This window comes from Geotrypetes seraphini, chromosome 6 (genome assembly GCF_902459505.1).
Source record: "Geotrypetes seraphini chromosome 6, aGeoSer1.1, whole genome shotgun sequence".
Taxonomy (NCBI): domain Eukaryota; kingdom Metazoa; phylum Chordata; class Amphibia; order Gymnophiona; family Dermophiidae; genus Geotrypetes; species Geotrypetes seraphini.
In genome coordinates, this window is record NC_047089.1 from 9,377,245 (window position 1) to 9,393,890 (window position 16,646).

At 49.2% G+C, this 16,646-nt stretch overlaps 1 protein-coding gene across 1 annotated transcript; it reads right to left on the bottom strand.

Moving 5' to 3' along the window:
• Positions 1 to 4,050: 4,050 nt before the first annotated feature.
• LIPT2 (lipoyl(octanoyl) transferase 2) lies at positions 4,051 to 16,156 on the bottom strand. The gene is made up of 2 exons (XM_033950619.1): positions 15,627 to 16,156; positions 4,051 to 4,407 (listed from the first exon to the last, which is right to left on the bottom strand). The coding sequence occupies exons 1-2, from the start codon at positions 16,144 to 16,146 to the stop codon at positions 4,175 to 4,177; spliced, it is 753 nt and encodes a 250-aa protein (XP_033806510.1). The 5' UTR covers positions 16,147 to 16,156; the 3' UTR covers positions 4,051 to 4,174.
• Positions 16,157 to 16,646: the final 490 nt, after the last annotated feature.

Consider the following 16,646-nt stretch of genomic DNA (forward strand, 5'->3'; position numbering starts at 1 on the left):
CAATTTCTCTACTTGCCAGGATTGCATCTAAGCACCACCTGCTGGCTACACCCTGAAGAGTGAATTTAGGGCTTTTTTTTTTTAAAGCAGCAGTAGCGATTCTCCCGCAGCAAATGCCCCAAAGCCCAGAGGAACTGAAAGCGTTTGCCACGGAAGACTCGCCACAGTGGCTTTGTAGAAGGAGCCCATAGTAATGATGTGCTTGCAGCCAAAATAAAAGATTCTTCTTCTATTACATTTTGGAACGAAAGCTGCAAAATGACCTTTTCTTAAGGTGCACTAAACTCTAAAGAGTCCTGCAGAAATTTTCCCGTTTGGGCATGGTAATCGCATGTAAACTATTTTTTGAATATTTTTAAGGGGATGTATAATGGGGCAGAGGGTGGGTATATCTGCATTAACCAGCTAGCATGCTAACATTACTATGCACTAACCGGGGAGGGACATAGCCTACTACTACTGTTATTTCTATAGGGCTACCAGACGCACGTAGCGCTGCAGAGACTCACAAAGAGTAAGAAAACAGTCCCTGCTCCAAAGAGCTTACAATCTAGACAGACAAACAGGATGTCAAGGAGAGAGTTAAAGAGAACGGTTAATCTTCTGTCTGGGTTGGAGGGCAGAGGGGAGTACAGGACAATCAACCATTGTGACATCACTGATGAGGTTGGCTCTTATTGGTGGAATGAGGCATTATGACATCACAACCTCAGCTCTGCTTCCCAAAGACTGAAACTCTTCACACTACTATGAATTATTTCTATAGCGCTACCAGACATACGCAATGCTGTACTAGAGTCACAAAGAAGAAAAGTGTCCCTGCTCGAAAGAGCTTACAATCTAGACAGACAAACAGGATGTCAAGGATACAGTTAAGGGAAGCAGTTAATCAGCTGGCTGGGTTGGAGGGCTGGGAGGGGAGCACAAGACAATGAAGCCATTGTGACATCACTGATGAGGTTGGCTCTTATTGGTGGGATGAGGCATTATGACATCACCATCTCAGCTCTGCTTCCCAAAGACAAACAGGATGTCATGGATACAGTTAAGGGGAAGGGTTAATCAGCTGGCTGGGTTGGAGGGCAGAGGAATAGGCTTAAGGATTGAAGGCTATATCAAAAAGCTGGGGTTTCAGTCTGCTTTTAAACAAGGTCTCAGCACCCCGAGGTCGCAAGCTTGATCCCAGCTTGCTACCTGTGACTATGGGCATGTCATCCTATGCACCATAGCCCCAGGCACCAAAATTAGACAGTGAGCTTGCCAGGACAGATAGGGAAAGATACCTGAGAAACTGATTTCTGCTATCGTACCAAGCAGCCACATGGGGTAAAGAATTAGAAAAACTAATTGCACACACAAACAACTATGGAGAATTTAGGAAACACCTAAAAACCTACCTGTTCTTAAAATACCTAGAAAACGAACCAGGACATCAACCCTCGTAACACCATCACAAACCTGATCTTGTAAACAGCTAACCCTAACTCTATTCAATTCATGGAATATTCAATTCAATTCATGGAATATTCAATTCAATTCATGGAATATTTCTACTTCTCTGTAAGCAGCATGGCACTTCTTGGCCTTGCAGCCCACAAACTGTTGTTACTACTATTAATGTTGATACTATCAGATGTACACTGCAATACTCCTTAATTCGTTGTATGTACAGCTTCTATTTATTGTATTTACAGTTTCCCTTTATTGTTAACCGCCTAGAAGTTGCAAGATTGTTGGCGGTATATAAGAATAAAGTTATTATTATTATTTCTATTCAATGTACTGTATACCACATTTATTTATTCAATTTTCTATACCATTTAAAGAATGACATGGGGACTGTTTCTCACAAGCTAACCTGCAGAAGAAGAAAAAAAAAAAAATCAGCCCTTTTCCACGGGTACAAGTGGAGCAGTAAATGGCCTTGTCCCCTGCAATGGATATACCACAAGTCGCCTCCCTTCCCACCCTTCTCGGCCTCTAGCCCCCCCTTGCAATCGTGGGTTCAGCAGCCCCTGCTCCCTCCCTATCACGGGTCCAACAGTTCCCCTCTCTCACTCACTCCCGATCATGGGTCAAAACCAGCAAAAAAAAAAAAAAAAACAACAAACAAAACCGGTGACTCCCATGGGTCAGCCCCTTTGTGCCTCCTGGGGTGGGCCTACCAGTCTCTTAGAAGCTTCATAGAAGAGGCAAAAATCACATGCAGGGCTGCTCCAGGACCTTCTTCCGGCCAAACAGGGGTTTTATTGATCCTTGCTCTGTATTATTTGTTTATAAAATGACAGTTGTGCAGAATATTGTTTCTTTTTATACTTTAATAAAATAAGTTCAATATAAAATCATAACTCTTCGAGGCTTGTGCGAATGGGATCATACGGTTTATGGCACAGGTGTAAAACTCAAGGCCCGCCTGGTTGTTTTATGCCGCCTGCGGTCCGATGCCCCCCAGTGTTACCTTGTGGCCAGCTCCCTCCTCCTCACAGCCATAGTAGGCACGGAGCCGCGTGCAGCGGTTCCTCGCGCGTCCCACACCTCATCCAGAAGCATTCCCTCTGACGTTGTGACGTCAGAGAAAAGGCTTCCAGCTCAGATGCTTACTACGGCTGTGAGGAGGAGGGAGCCGGCTACAAGGTAACACTGGAGGGCATCGGACCGCGGGCCATATGAAACGGCCAGGTTTGAGCCAGCCAGAAGGTTAGACACCCGCCGGAGAGAGGCACAGCATGGAGGGAAGGAGACAACAAAGGTAGAAGGAATGATTTTATTTTCAAATTATTTTAATCTACTGTCTATCTTTTGCACTGCTCAGGAAGAAATACATTTGTTTCTTTTTCTCTGGGGGTTGTTCTGCATGCAGAATCTTGAATCTTAGGATTTATTTTTTTTAAAATATATTAGTACTTTTAGTTTTTAGTCCCGTATTTGCATAGGAGTTATCTGTGTTGGAATGAATGTTGAGAAGCATACAGTGTGTTTTCTGTAGTTTAATTTTGTGTGTGTATATATGAAAAATGGTGTTATCATTAGCATTATTATGGAGGTGGGGTCCAGCCCGCAACTTAGCCTGTGTTTTGGATTTCAGTCCCTTAATGTGATCGAGTTTGACACCCCTGATTTATGGGGACGGGACCGAGCGCACAGGGACAAGGCGGAGATGGGGACAAATTTTTTTCCCCCATGTCATTCTCTAATATCGTTCTCCCAGGGGATCTCAGAACGGTTTAAATGAATTTATTTAGGTACTCAGGCAGATATATCAGCCCAATTTTTTAAAAATATTAAAAGCCCCCCACCCCTTTCCGGCAAGTGCCCCTACCCCGCCGCTTCAAAATTATGGCAGGAGGGATTCCCACTTTCTACTGCTATCGGTCCCACTCTCGACTTCTCCTCCCCCCCCAAAAAAAACCAAATGGCAAGGATGCCGACTCCCTCCTGCCACAGATGCCCCCACCCTGGTCCCCTCCCCACACCTGTAACAGAGCAGGAGGGGTGCTCAGTCCCTCCTGCTCCAATGTCTCCCGCAACGCATCTGAGGCATGGGTCAGGAGCATAGGAAAATCACCGCTGGACCACAAGGTAGGTTTTTTTTAAAGTCTGGGATGTCTCAGAGGCCGGGACAGAAGATGGGAGGGAGGTGAGATACGTCAGAGTTGGCCAGGACACAAGGGATTCCTCCTGTGCCAGCCCACTGCTAGAACACCAGGGCTTACAGCAGGTCTGGGGGAGGCCTGCAACAGGTCCGAAGGGGGAGGGGGAAGCGGGTGGGCGCTGACCCGACTATAAACCGGGACCCCCCATTTTGGGGCCCCAAAATCTCCGTTTCTATTCGAGTATATGCAGTAGTTTCTTTCACGCGCTTATTGAAGCCTGTTGCAAATAGAATTCTCTTGACCTCAACTATTGACTGTGAAATTGTTTCAGTTCTTTTAGTTTGATGATTTCATTTTTATGTGTTTATTATTATGTATGTATGTAGCATTGTTTCCCACTATGAGCAAGAGTAGGTTATAAATTAATGAACCAAACCGAGTAAAGAAAGAGCCAAGGTGACCAAAAATAACACATTTTGTTTAAAAGTACGTAAACACATTTACTAAACACTTTCCTCACAGGCACAAAATAGGATAATAACTTTAGTAAACAGGTTTCTAATGTCCTATGACATTCTGAATTAACTCATCTTTTCTTCTGAAAAGGTTAGAGTGCACTGGAATTGCTCTTCAAAAGCTTCAAGGAAAGGCCCGGTGGCTTCCTCGACTGTGACATTCCGGCCCAGCTCTCGGCTCAATGAAGTGACACCTTTCCCTTCTAGTCCACATGGAACAATATGCTCAAACCATGTTAAGTCTGTATTGCAATTCAGGGCTAGTCCATGAGAAGTTATGTATCTTCCACAATGGATACCTAAAAAAAGAGCAAGAGATCCAGATGTCAGTGTCACCTATAGAAGGATTAAGTTCTTACCTTACTAATCCTCTTTCCTGTGGAACAGCATATGATTCCAATTCCTGGTTGCATACCCCAAATTGCAAGTTGAATTGTAGAAGGCATCAATCATTTCTCTCAGCTCTGCCTCCTCACCTCCCTGGACACTGCCTTCTCTCTTCAGTCCGTACCAAAGCAAGCAATAACCCCTAAAAGAGGAAACAACAAGGAGGGGCTCAGGAAACTCCCTATTAACTTTGCTCTGCTCTGAAATAGGAACAAAAAAACAGTAAACAAACATTGCAACTGTAAAACTAAAGGTGGAACCAGCATTAACACTTATATAGCTCTGTGAAAGCAGTGTGCACAAGCAATGGAACTCTAACCCACTGCTTTACAATAATTTTCTTTTCTTCTCTTTTGGCTGCCACAAACCAAGCCACTGGAAATTCAACCCAGACTATTAAACAATGCAAGCTGTGTCCATCTCTTACAGGGCAGGGCATAAGGAATCATATGTTGTTCTACAGGAAAGAGGATTATCAAGGTAAGAAACTAATCCTTCCTTCTTCCACAAACAGCATACGATTCTTTATGGATGGCGTGGTCATCGCGAGGGTCACCCAGTGCAAGGCCGATGGTTGCCATTGCAGAAAACATGGTCCATCAACAGACTGGAATTGAGAGCCATTTGGTTAGCTCTCTGCTTTTTCCAGACAGGTAAAGCAGTCCGAGTATTCTAGGATAATGCTACAGCAGTGGCTTATGTCAACAAGCAAGGAGGAACCAAGAATTCTTCTCTGAAACTGGAAGCCCAGTTGTTTTGGTTGGCGGAAGTCCATCTGTAGGCGATAACAGCGACCTCCACCAAATCTCCCACCCAGTTGTAGGGTCAGCCTGTGCTCAACTGCCCGTGCTCCAAGTGTTAGAGCAGGCTGGTCAAGCAGGTGCTCTTTTAAAAAAGTGTGGTCCTCCTGGCTTCAGACTAGAGAATGACACGGTAGATGATACCCACGGCTAGCCATGGGCAACCAAAACTGTGGAGGGGGGAAAGGTGCTCACCACAGGTGCGGAGACAAGGCCATCCACCGCCCCATGGAGCAGTAAATGGCCTTGTCCCCGCAGTTAAAGGAGGGAACGCGCGTGGTCACCGATCGTGCGTGGCCCCCTCCCTCCTTCCTACAAATCTATCTCCCTCCCTCCTCCCTTACCTTTGCGGCGCGTTTTAAGGTTTCGGAGTACTTGTTGAAAGCCGCTGGAGCCTACGTGCATGTGTGGGCAGAGGCTTCTCCTCTGACGCAACTTCCGGTTGTGTCAGAGGAGAAGCTTCCGCCCACATGCGCACGCGATGCACGTAGGTTCCGGCGGCTTTCAACAAGTACTTTGAAACCTTAAAAAGCGCTGAGAAGGTAAGGGGGAGGGAGGGAGATGCACAGATCGTGCAAGGGGTGCCGAAGGGCAGTGAGGTGGCGAGAGGGAAGGGTGGATGCTATGGAGACATGGACGTGAAGGGGATGGCAGGGATGGAGCGGTGAAGGGGACAGATATTTTACCCGTGTCATTCTCTACTTCAGACCCCCAACGTCTGACCATTCTCCCAGGAAGAGCTGTCCCAGGACTACTGGGAACCTCTTAGCACATGGAAACCTCAAAAAAGACTCGATTAATACCCTAAAACAGAGAATGACAAGGTGACAAAATTCATCACCGTTCCCATCCCTGCGCATAACCGTGGTAAAAACCATCTCCATGGCGTTCTTTAAGGAGAGGGAAGAATCAGTGTATGAATGGGCCCAGCCACTGACCCTCAAGCCTTGCACTGAAGAATGCTGGTGTAGAAGGACTGAGATTAAGACAGACACTAAAGAATGAGCACGGGATTGTTTCCCACGGTTATGGGAACGGTGATTAATTTTGTCATCATGTCATTCTCTACCTGAAAATAACAAATCTAGTGAAGAGCAGAGAAAAAGGCAACTTCTCAGTTCACTTGTAGAAGTTAAGATTGAAGAGAAAGGGCACTGCCCAGGGAGGTAAGGAGACAGAGCTGAGAAAAATTATACCTACTACAATCCAACTCGCAGTTGGGGTACACAACCATCCGTAAAGAATTGTATGCTGTTTGCAAGCTGGAATTACAAGCAATAAAAAACATGAGGGCAGATAAAGGCCAAATGGCCCACCCAGTCTGCCCATCCACAGTAACCATTGCTCCCTCTAAGGACTGGCTGAGTGCATGCAAGTCTCCCAACTCTGGAACCAACTCCCCCCCCCCCCCCCAAATCAGACTACAGAACTCATTGATGACCTTCCGGAAAGCGGTAAAGACCCTCCTCTTCAATTAAAATTCAACCACAGTCTACGCCTCACCCCCCCCCTTAAACCCACCCTCCCCGCTAACCTCTCTTCCCCATTCGAAACTTCTACTTAAATTGCTGTACAGTCCATTTTTAACCTGTACTTAAATTAATGACTGTCTGCCAAGTCTCTTCCCTGAAGAAGCCCTTTCTGGAAACGTCAATCGCTCCTCCTAAACTTACTTGCTCCACTTCATCACTGACGCTGAAACCGTGGATTGAAGACAAAGTTTTATTATATTTTTCTTTCCAGCTTATGATTTATCTTTAATCTTATCTATTGTTTTGCCTTTTGTCTTTGTTTTGTTCTATTTCTATCATTTAAATTTCTCCAGAATTCTACTGTTCAACGGCTCCCCTTCTGCTTCTATTCCTTTCTCTCCTCTCTTCTACCTTCCAAAGTATTTAGATCAATGCTGTCTTGTTAAAATGTTTATTTTATTTTTATTTTTCCTCTAACTCTACTTTTCACTTCTCTATTACCCTCCAGGTACTTTAGTTAGATTGTGAGCCTTCGGGACAGTAAGGGAATTTTTCAAGTACCTTTCTTATTTCTAATCTTAATGTATATTTTCTGTAAACCGCTTAGAACCTAACGGATGTAGCGGTATATAAGAAATAAATTACAATTACAATTATTTAAACTACTGTATAGTCTTTGTATTGGCCAAATGTACTCCACTGTGAATGTTTGCTTGTAGACCGTTCTGAGCTACTGGGAGGACGGGATAAAAATCGAAATAAATAAAAAAAAAAAAATTATTTTTCATGTAAGCAACAAATTGTCCAGATTTGCATGCACTTTTTCTTAGCGACCTGTAAAATCTGGGAGCAAAACTCCTGGAATGGATGAGCGATTTGCTCACGTGCTCTGCTTAGAGGGAACACAGATTACAAGTATTTTGTGTAGAAGCTAAAAATTTAACAAAAGACAGCAAACACAAGGCCCGTTTTGCCTTCCTAGACCAACCTCTGCGTCATCGGTGGGCTTTCTCCTGACCTGCACACAGCTGTGGATTTCCTTACCCAAAGTTCTAAAGAGAATCTCGATCTGAAGCATTCTTCTCAAAGCAATAGGGATGAAATGCAGGGGCCGTTTCAATAAAGCTTAGTGCACGGATAAAAAACTAAAATGTGCGCCATTTTAGTGCACGCTAATATCCATTAGCACAAGCTAAGCCTTAGCAAAGGGGCCCCATAAAGATAAAATCCAATATACTGAAAAAATCCTAAATTAAATTTTGAGACCTACAAGCAATATATGAGCTCGATATTGTTATCTAGCATATTGCTTACAGATTTCAAGCTGTACACTAAGACCCACGATGCATTCTGAAAATCTATCAAAACCACTATGTTTGACAAATTCATCACCTAAACAGACCGATCCGCGCTCTCTACACTTTTTCCCCCTACAAACCCGAAGCAATCTTCAGGCAATTCTTACCCCTCTCACTTTCCTTCCCCCTTTAGAGAATGACACGGGGAAAAAATCTGTCCCCGTCACCGCCCCGTCACCGGCCCACCATCCTCTGCACCGCCCCGTCACCGCCGATCCCTTCACCGCCCCGTCACCGTCACCGCCATCCCTTTCACCGCCCCGTCACCGCCACTGCCATCCCATTCACCGCCCCGTCACCGTCCCCGCTGCATCCATATAAGCCTTTTTCCTTTCACTCCCTCCTTCCAATTTGAGCCGGGAACACTAGCGATCGCACGGTCCCCGCGGCCACTACCTGCCTGCCCGGTCCATCCTGGTGTTTGGCCGGCTCTCTCCCTTCTCCTCACCTTGGTTTGTGGGTTTTCTTTTTCGGCAACCTGCGCGCTTTCCCAGGGAGCCGCACACGCGCGGCTGCTCAGTGTTCGATCTTCTGCTCTGCTGCAACTTCCTGTTTCCGGTTGCGTCAGAGCAGAAGATCGAGGCTGAGCAGCGGCGGGTGTGCGCGGCTCTCTGGTAGCGTGCGGGTCGCCGAGGAGGAGGATCTGCGGACTGGGGTGAGGAGAGGGGAGAGAGCTGGCTGGACACTGGAATCGATTGGGCGGGCGGGTGTGAGCTGCGGGGACCGCGCGATCCTTCATGCCTCACTGCGGGGGACAAGACCATTCACCGCCCCGCGGGCGGTGAATGGCCTTGTCCCCGTCGCCACAGCAACTGCTAGTTTTCTTCCCCGTTTTCAGTGGGTGACCCGCGGCTAAAATGCGGTGGCCACGGGTAAACCGCCACCGTGTCATTCTCTATCCCCCTTTCAACCCCTCTTACATTCCCTCCCCTACAACCCTTTTCTTCTGCAACTTTCCCCTCATGCATTTGTCCAGCCTTCTTTCGATGTGAACCGCCTAGAAGTCGCCCGACTATGGCGGTATAGAAAAATAAAGTTATTATTATTTTACTAAGGTGTGCCAGCGTTTTCAGCGCACACACAAAACTACCACGCGGTACGCTTCTAGAATAACATCAGCTCAATGCTTCTAGCGCAGGGGTGTTCAACCTGCGGCCCAAGGGCCGCATGCAGCCGCGTGAAGTATTTTGTGCGGCCCCGGTTGAGGGCGAAGCAGTGTTTTCCTCTGCTGCCCCTGGGTGTTTAACCTCTTGCCGGCTCCTTCCTCTGTCTTGCTGCAGCGTTTGCGCAGCCCCAGAAACATTTTTTTCGGCCAACGCAGCCCAGGGAAGCCAAAAGGTTGGACACCCCTGGTCTAGCGCGTGCTATTCTGCGCATTAAGGCCCTAACGCACTTTAGTAAAAGGAGCCCTAAATATTTCATTGCAGTTACTGTGATCTCTGGTGTGCCATCCACATTAAAAAAAAAAAAACTCCTTGAAATTTTAGCCACAGCAATGTTTTAGGGAACACAGCCACAGTTCTTCCTGTTTTTAAACAAGTTTTAATACAAACGCCATGATGTTGCAAACCCGGAAAAGTAATAGAAGCAATACATACAACAACCCTGAGTGAGATCTTTGAAACAGAGCATGCCAGGCCAAACTGGACCCCTCCCCCCTCAATTATAGAAGATTTCCGACATAAGAATCTCAGATTAGTTCACACTTTGCTGCTCTGTCAATACTGTCCTGCTTAGCGATACTATCTAGGCCAGGGCTACCCAATTCCGGTCCTTGAGATCTACTGGCAAGCCAGGTTTTCAGGATATCCGCAATGAATATGCATGAGAGATTTGCCCGCACTGCCTTCTTGGTATGCAAATCTCTCTCATGCATGTTCATTGCAGATATCCTGAAAACCTGGCCTGCCAGTAGATCTCGAGGACCGGAATTCAGCAGCCCTGATCTAGAGTTACCCTATGGCTCCAGAAAAAGGAAGATGGATTGAGACATCCGGGTTTTACTTCCATTGCTTTTTTTTTTTTTTTTTTTTTTATAACCTAGCACCATCTATCCTTATGAATACCACCAACCGGGATAGCCAGCAGCTCTTACAATACAGTATCATTACTAGTTGCCTCTGCACTATACCACAGAAGCCAACTGTGAAAGTGCTGAACACTCCCTTATATTGAGCAAGTTCCTTGTTCAGGGAGGGTTGTGTTTGGCACCTATGCACTATTCAAATATCAATAGAAGTTGCTTACCTGTAACGGTAGTTCTCCTTGGACAGATGGATCTTACAGCCACACAAGTAGGTGACGTCCCCTTGACGGAGCCGACCCGGCAGTCTAAAAGCTGCAAAGCTAAAGAGCTTTGCACATGTGCCAGCCTTCCCCCCTACAGGGTCCCACCCCGTACCTATATAAGCCCACCCCCAACCGGCAAAATCCAGTTAGGTATAAAGCTGGCGGCAACAATAGGGGAGGCTGGGCGGGATTGTGTGGCTGTAAGATCCATCTGTCCAAGGAGAACTACCGTTACAGGTAAGCAACTTCTATTTCTCCCTGGACAGGGATCTTACAGCCACACAAGTAGGTGCCTCCCGAGCTGAAGGTAACAGAATAGCATCATGCTATTATAATAATAATAAAGATCTGTTACCTGAGACGGAGAGGAGGAGGGAAGTTGACGCCTCATACAGCCGCTTGCAGGACCGTAGAACCCAGTGATGCATCTGCTCTGGATTCCACATCCAGGCCGTAGTGCAGGCAAAGGTATGAATCCTGGACCAGGTAGCCGCGGCAGATCTCTTGGAGAGGAGCGCGGCGAAGGTTAGGCCAGGTGGTAGACATAGCTCTGAGGTCATGAGCCATGACATGAGGAGGGATTTCCTGAAGGGCCGGACTGGAGGCCGAGGCGTAATAGTACGCAATGAGCTGGGTAAACCAAGAGGACAATGTCCACTTCGAAACTGGTCTAGGAGATGAAGATGGCCGTATTGAGAGGAACACTGAGACGGGCGTTGGGGAGTCGCAGTTCTGTCCACAGTCCAGAATGTGGAATCTCGCCTCCTCTGGTGAAGAGTGAGGGGGTGGATGAAAAGTAGGCCGCACGATGGATTGGTTCAAATGGAAGGCCGAGACCACCGTGAATTTTGGATGTGTGCGTAACAGCACTTTGTCATGAAGCAATTGGGTATAGGGACTATAGAATACCAAGGCGTGGAACTCTCCAATGCGGCGAGCAGAGGTAATCGCAACCAGGAATAGAGTCTTCCAGGTAAGAAATTTGAGTGGTATCCCAGACCTGCATAGGAGGTCGGAGGGGAGGATGAAGATGAAGAAGTCCTATGAAGTAGCGTTTGACCACTGGATGGAGTACTAGAGAGATCGTGTCCACTGGAACATGATCCACTGAGATGGCCACCAGATGCAGGCGAATGGAGGTGTAAGATAGCCCGCAGACCTGCAGAGAGGTAAGGTATCGGAGGACCTGAGCCAAGGTAGAAGTGCTGGGGTGCACCCGATGGGTGGAGCATCAACTCTTGAACCGGGTCCCTTTGGCGTTGTAGGACCGTTGAGTCGCCGGAGCTCTGGAGGCAAGAAGGATGTGTAGAACCTCCGGCGGGAAGGCAGACTCCCCCGTCAGCGTGGGAGCAGTAGCCAGGCTGTCAATCTGAGAGACGTAAGATTGGGGTGTAGCAGTTGACCGTCGTGTTGTGTGAGAAGATACGGGAACTGCGGAAGAATCCAAGGAGCCTGAGACGTCCGGTTGAGGAGGACGGGGAACCAGGCTTGTCGCGGTCAATACGGCTTGATGAGGATCAGGGCGGCATTGTCTGCGATGGCCATTTGAAGGACTTTTCCAATCAGAGGAATCGGAGGAAACGCATAGAGGAGATGCTGGGACCAGTGTAGGAGGAACGCATCTTCTGACAGACAGGTTGGCTCTCCGTACCTGTAGTAAAATCTGGGACATTTGGTGTTCGTCTGGGATGCAAAGAGGTCGATGTGAGGAGTGCCCCATTTTGCAAAGATTTTTCGCGTAACTGTGACTCGAAGCAACCATTCGTGAGGACTGAGTTGCCTGCTGAGTCTGTCTGCGAGCTGGTTGTCCCTGCCCGGAAGGTAGACAGCCTGCAGGGTGGAGTGGAGCTGGTGAGCTAAGTTCCAAATGGAGACTGCTTCGCGGGATAGGTGAGCGGAGCCCATCCCTCCCTGTTTGTTCACATAGAACATGGCAACTTGGTTGTCGGTGCGGATTCGTATGACCTGATTGTGTAAGTGGTATTGGAACACTTGCAGAGCGAGATGGATGGCATGCAGTTCCAGGAAGTTGATGTTGTATCGAATCAATGCAGGGGAGCAAGTGCCCTGCGTGGACCAAGTGAGGAGATGAGCGCCCCAGCCTTTCTTGAAGGCGTCCGTCGTGATCGTGAGAGTAGGCTGAGGAGGATGAAACGGAATCCCGTGCGATAGGGGATCCACGTGCATCCACCATTGCAAGTCCTGAAACACTTGTGGACAGAGGTTGAAGGTACTGATTTCAATGGTTCTTGAGAAACCATTGGATTGGTCTCATATTTAGGCGCGCAAACTGCAGCACTTGTACTGTGGCCGCCATGTATCCTAGCAAGGTGAGAAACTCCCTGGCTGTGACCCAGAGCCCTGGGTACCAGGGGGACCTTAGCTGTTGGATGACGTGTGCTCGTAGATCCGGAAGGAAAGCTATAGGTTGCTGAGTCTGAAACATTGCCCCGAAGGATTGCTGAGATTGCGATGGAAGGAGATGAGACTTTGGAAATTGAGAAGAAACCCCAACTGTAGAAGGAGGTTGATGGTTCCGCTCAACGCCTGGATTGTGAGGCAGGGCGTCATAGCTGAAATGAGCCAGTCGTCTAGGTATGGGAAAATTAGATAGGTCCTGTTACCCATGGTAATGACGACTGTGATGACACATTTGAAGACCCTTGGTAATGACGATAGGCTAAAAGGGAGAACAGTGCATTGGTAGTGCCGGTTCTGAAACACAAACCGGAGGTACAGTCTGTGTGAGGGATGTATGGGAATATGGAGATATGTATCCTGAAGGTCAATGGACGTGAGCCAAGCACCTACTTGGATCAGAGGAGTGATGGCTGATATCGAGAGCATGCAGAACTTCTCCCTCAATATGAATTTGTTGAGGTTCCGTAGGTCTAGGATTGGGCAGACGTCTCCCGACTTCCTCGGTATGAGGAAGTACTGGAATAGAACCCCTGGCCCCACTGGTGTTCGGGGACCGGCTCTACTGCTCGAATGTCCCGCAACCGAGCCAACTCCTGTTGCAACGGAATCAGGTGAGAAGGTTGAAGTGAGTGGTGTGCACCACGGAGGAGGAGTCAGGAATCGAAGGCGGTATCCATGTTGGATGATGCGCAAGACCCAGGTGTCCGTGTTTATATCTTGCCCGGCTTGAAGAAAAAACTTCAACCGACCTCCCACCGGAACAGCTGGAAGAGGAGGGTTGTCAAAGGAGGGTTGGGGCTACTGGCCCGTAGGTTGAGATTGTATTGGTGCCGATAGGGTCGAAACTGCTTCTGCGTATGTGGAGTAAACTGTCTAGCAGAATAAAAACGACTTCCTGGGATTGAACTGCCGTTGAGAGGGTAGTTGCTTCTTGAATGGCTGTTTTGAGTGCGCTGTATCTTCCTCCAGAGTATCCAGTGTGGTGCACTCCTCGTTAAGTCCTTCGATCAGATCCTTCACCTTGTCTCCAAACAAGTTGTCTCCGAGACAAGGAGCATCTGCCACCTTCGCATGAATATCCACCCCTAGTTTAGAGCATTGTAACCATGCCGGTCTGCGGGTGGAAATCCCTGTAGCCTGTTCTCCGCATGGCGGTATCAAAAGGCATCGTCGGCTAATCGGATAAGGTTCTTGGAGCAATCTTCGAAGTTGGAGAGGACGGCAATAAGAACCTCCTGCGTGGGCACCGGGAAGGTCTCAACCAGGTTTCTCATACCCTCCATGTTAGAATAGAGGCATTGGGTGTATGGATAGTAATTCGCCCAGACAGCCTGGAGTTTTGGTAAGCTCGTTAACCAATGGAGTCCGTGATGCACAGCTCGCGGACCAGTTGAGTCGGTGCAAAGTATTTGTAGGATTGTGAATATCGGCAAGGCAGAGCGGACCACCAGGGATTGATGAGGGAGTTGAGATGCCCACCCCCGTCACTTCCTGGACTATGTAGTTAAGTTCCAAACTGTCGTGACCCGGAACGAGTAGGGCTTGTTCCAGATTGCTGTCTGAGAATCAGTCCCAGTAGCATGCAGGGGCAAATAGACCACTTCTTTAGGGATAAGAAGATACTTAAGGACCTGAAGTCTCTTTCCCGGTGGTCCGGCTGGGCCGTGTGACTCCCAGCTTCGGCACCGTAGGAGGCAGACCCTGCGGCTCCGATGCCCCTTGCAACCAGGCGGAGGGGAGAGCGGAGGCCGCGGAGGGTGTGAGGCAGTCCCTGCGGCTCCGATGCCCCTTGCAACCAGGCGGAGGGGAGAGCGGAGGCCGCGGAGGGTGTGAGGCAGTCCCTGCGGTCCCGATGCCCCTTGCTAACAGGCGGAGGGGAGAGCGGAGGCCGCGTTAGGGAGTTTTGCTTCCTTTGTACTTCGCGCAGGGAGCGCAGGAAAACCTCCGGTGGAGGGGACCCAGGCAACGGACCCCCCAGGAGTCGTGCGGTTCCGTCGTCGCACGTGGAGCAGCTCCCAAATCCATTTTTCATATTTTTTAAAATCGTTGGAATAAAAGTAAGTAAGTAAATAAAGTTGAAGCGATAAGAGAACGGGTGGACCCGTTCAGACTACCGAGTCGGGTTAATCGCGGAAACTTTAAAAACTGGATTTTGCCGGTTGGGGGTGGGCTTATATAGGTACGGGGTGGGACCCTGTAGGGGGGAAGGCTGGCACATGTGCAAAGCTCTTTAGCTTTGCAGCTTTTAGACTGCCGGGTCGGCTCCGTCAAGGGGACGTCACCTACTTGTGTGGCTGTAAGATCCCTGTCCAGGGAGAACTAACTACATAGAGCCATTACTGGCTATGGCCAGTGATTATCTGGCTCTTCTTTAACCACGGTGGCCTATAGCTTAAAACACAAAAACAGATCGCCATAGCTCAATATCAACCAATAAAGGTGGTAGAAACAGAGACGGTCTGAATTCAAGAGGGCCTGGGATAGGCATGTGGGATCTCTTGGAGAAAGACAGAGATAATGGTTACTGCGGATGGGCAGACTGGATGGGCCATTTTTTATCTGCCATCATGTTTCTATGTTTCTAGAACCATAAAGCTCTATGACCTCACAATGCAGGTGTAAAGAGTCTTAGCCAATAGGAAGAGGAGATGCAAATGTTAGGAGCCTTAGCCAATAGGGAGAGGAGTGGATGGGCAGACTGGGTGGTGCCGAGTTACCCAGTCCTGGTTTTCCCTGAACATCGCACAGCACTATGGGACTTGTAGTGAAAGCAGCGCTCGCAAGGGCTCACCGATGGCGCCGATCTTGTCGTCGCGCACCCAGACGCCCGTGTGCGCGCAGCGGCGGGCCTGCACTCCAAAGCGGTTGCACAGGCCGATGGCGGCGGCCTCCAGCTCGGCCACGTAGAGGCGCAGGGGCCGGCGGAGGGCGCGCAGGTCCAGCAGCGGGTAGCAGACGAGCTGGCCGGGCCCATGGAAGGTGGCCAGGCCGCCGCGGTCGGTGCGGTGGAAGGCGGCGCCCAGGCGGCGCAGCCGGGCCTCCTCGCGCTCCGGGTAGGGCCCGCGCCGCAGCCCCACCGTGTACACAGGCTCGTGCTCGCAGAGCAGCAGCGCGTGAGGGGGCGCCTCGCGGCCGTCTCGCGCCTCCAGGTGGCTGCGCACGCGGCGCTGCTGCTCGCTCAGCGCCTGCGCGTACGGGAGGCGGCCGAGCCGCAGCACCTGCACCACGGGCCGCGGCGGCTTCATGACGGGCGCTGGACGAGGGGGCGGGGACGGCCCCGCGCGCGCGCTCCTATTCGTCAACGATTTCATGTAGGGAAGCAGCACTTTGATCCCTGACCAGGATTTGGTCCCTCTGCATGCCGGGAGTCGTAGTTCGGAGAATGGATTGTAACTAGACACAATGACACGGTGACAAAATTTATCACCGTCCCCGCGGATAACCGCGGGAAATAATCCCATTTCATTTTTTAGTGTCTATTTCAGCCTCAGTCCTTCTACACCAGCATTCTTCCCTCTCTCCTTAAAGAATGACATGAAGATGGTTTCCCACAATTATCCGCGTGGACGGGAACACTGATGAATTTTGTCACCGTGTCATTTGTAACCAATGTAGCTCCCTGCATGCCGTGCAGAACCGGCTCATTCTGGCTGGTGCTTGGAGCTACATTAGGTAGAACATAAGAATTGCCGCTGCTGGGTCAGACTAGTGGTCCATCGTGCCCAGCAGTCTGCTCACGCGGTGGCCCTTAGGTCAAAGACCGGCGCCCTAACCGAGACCAGCCCTACCTGCATACTTTCTGGTTCAGCAG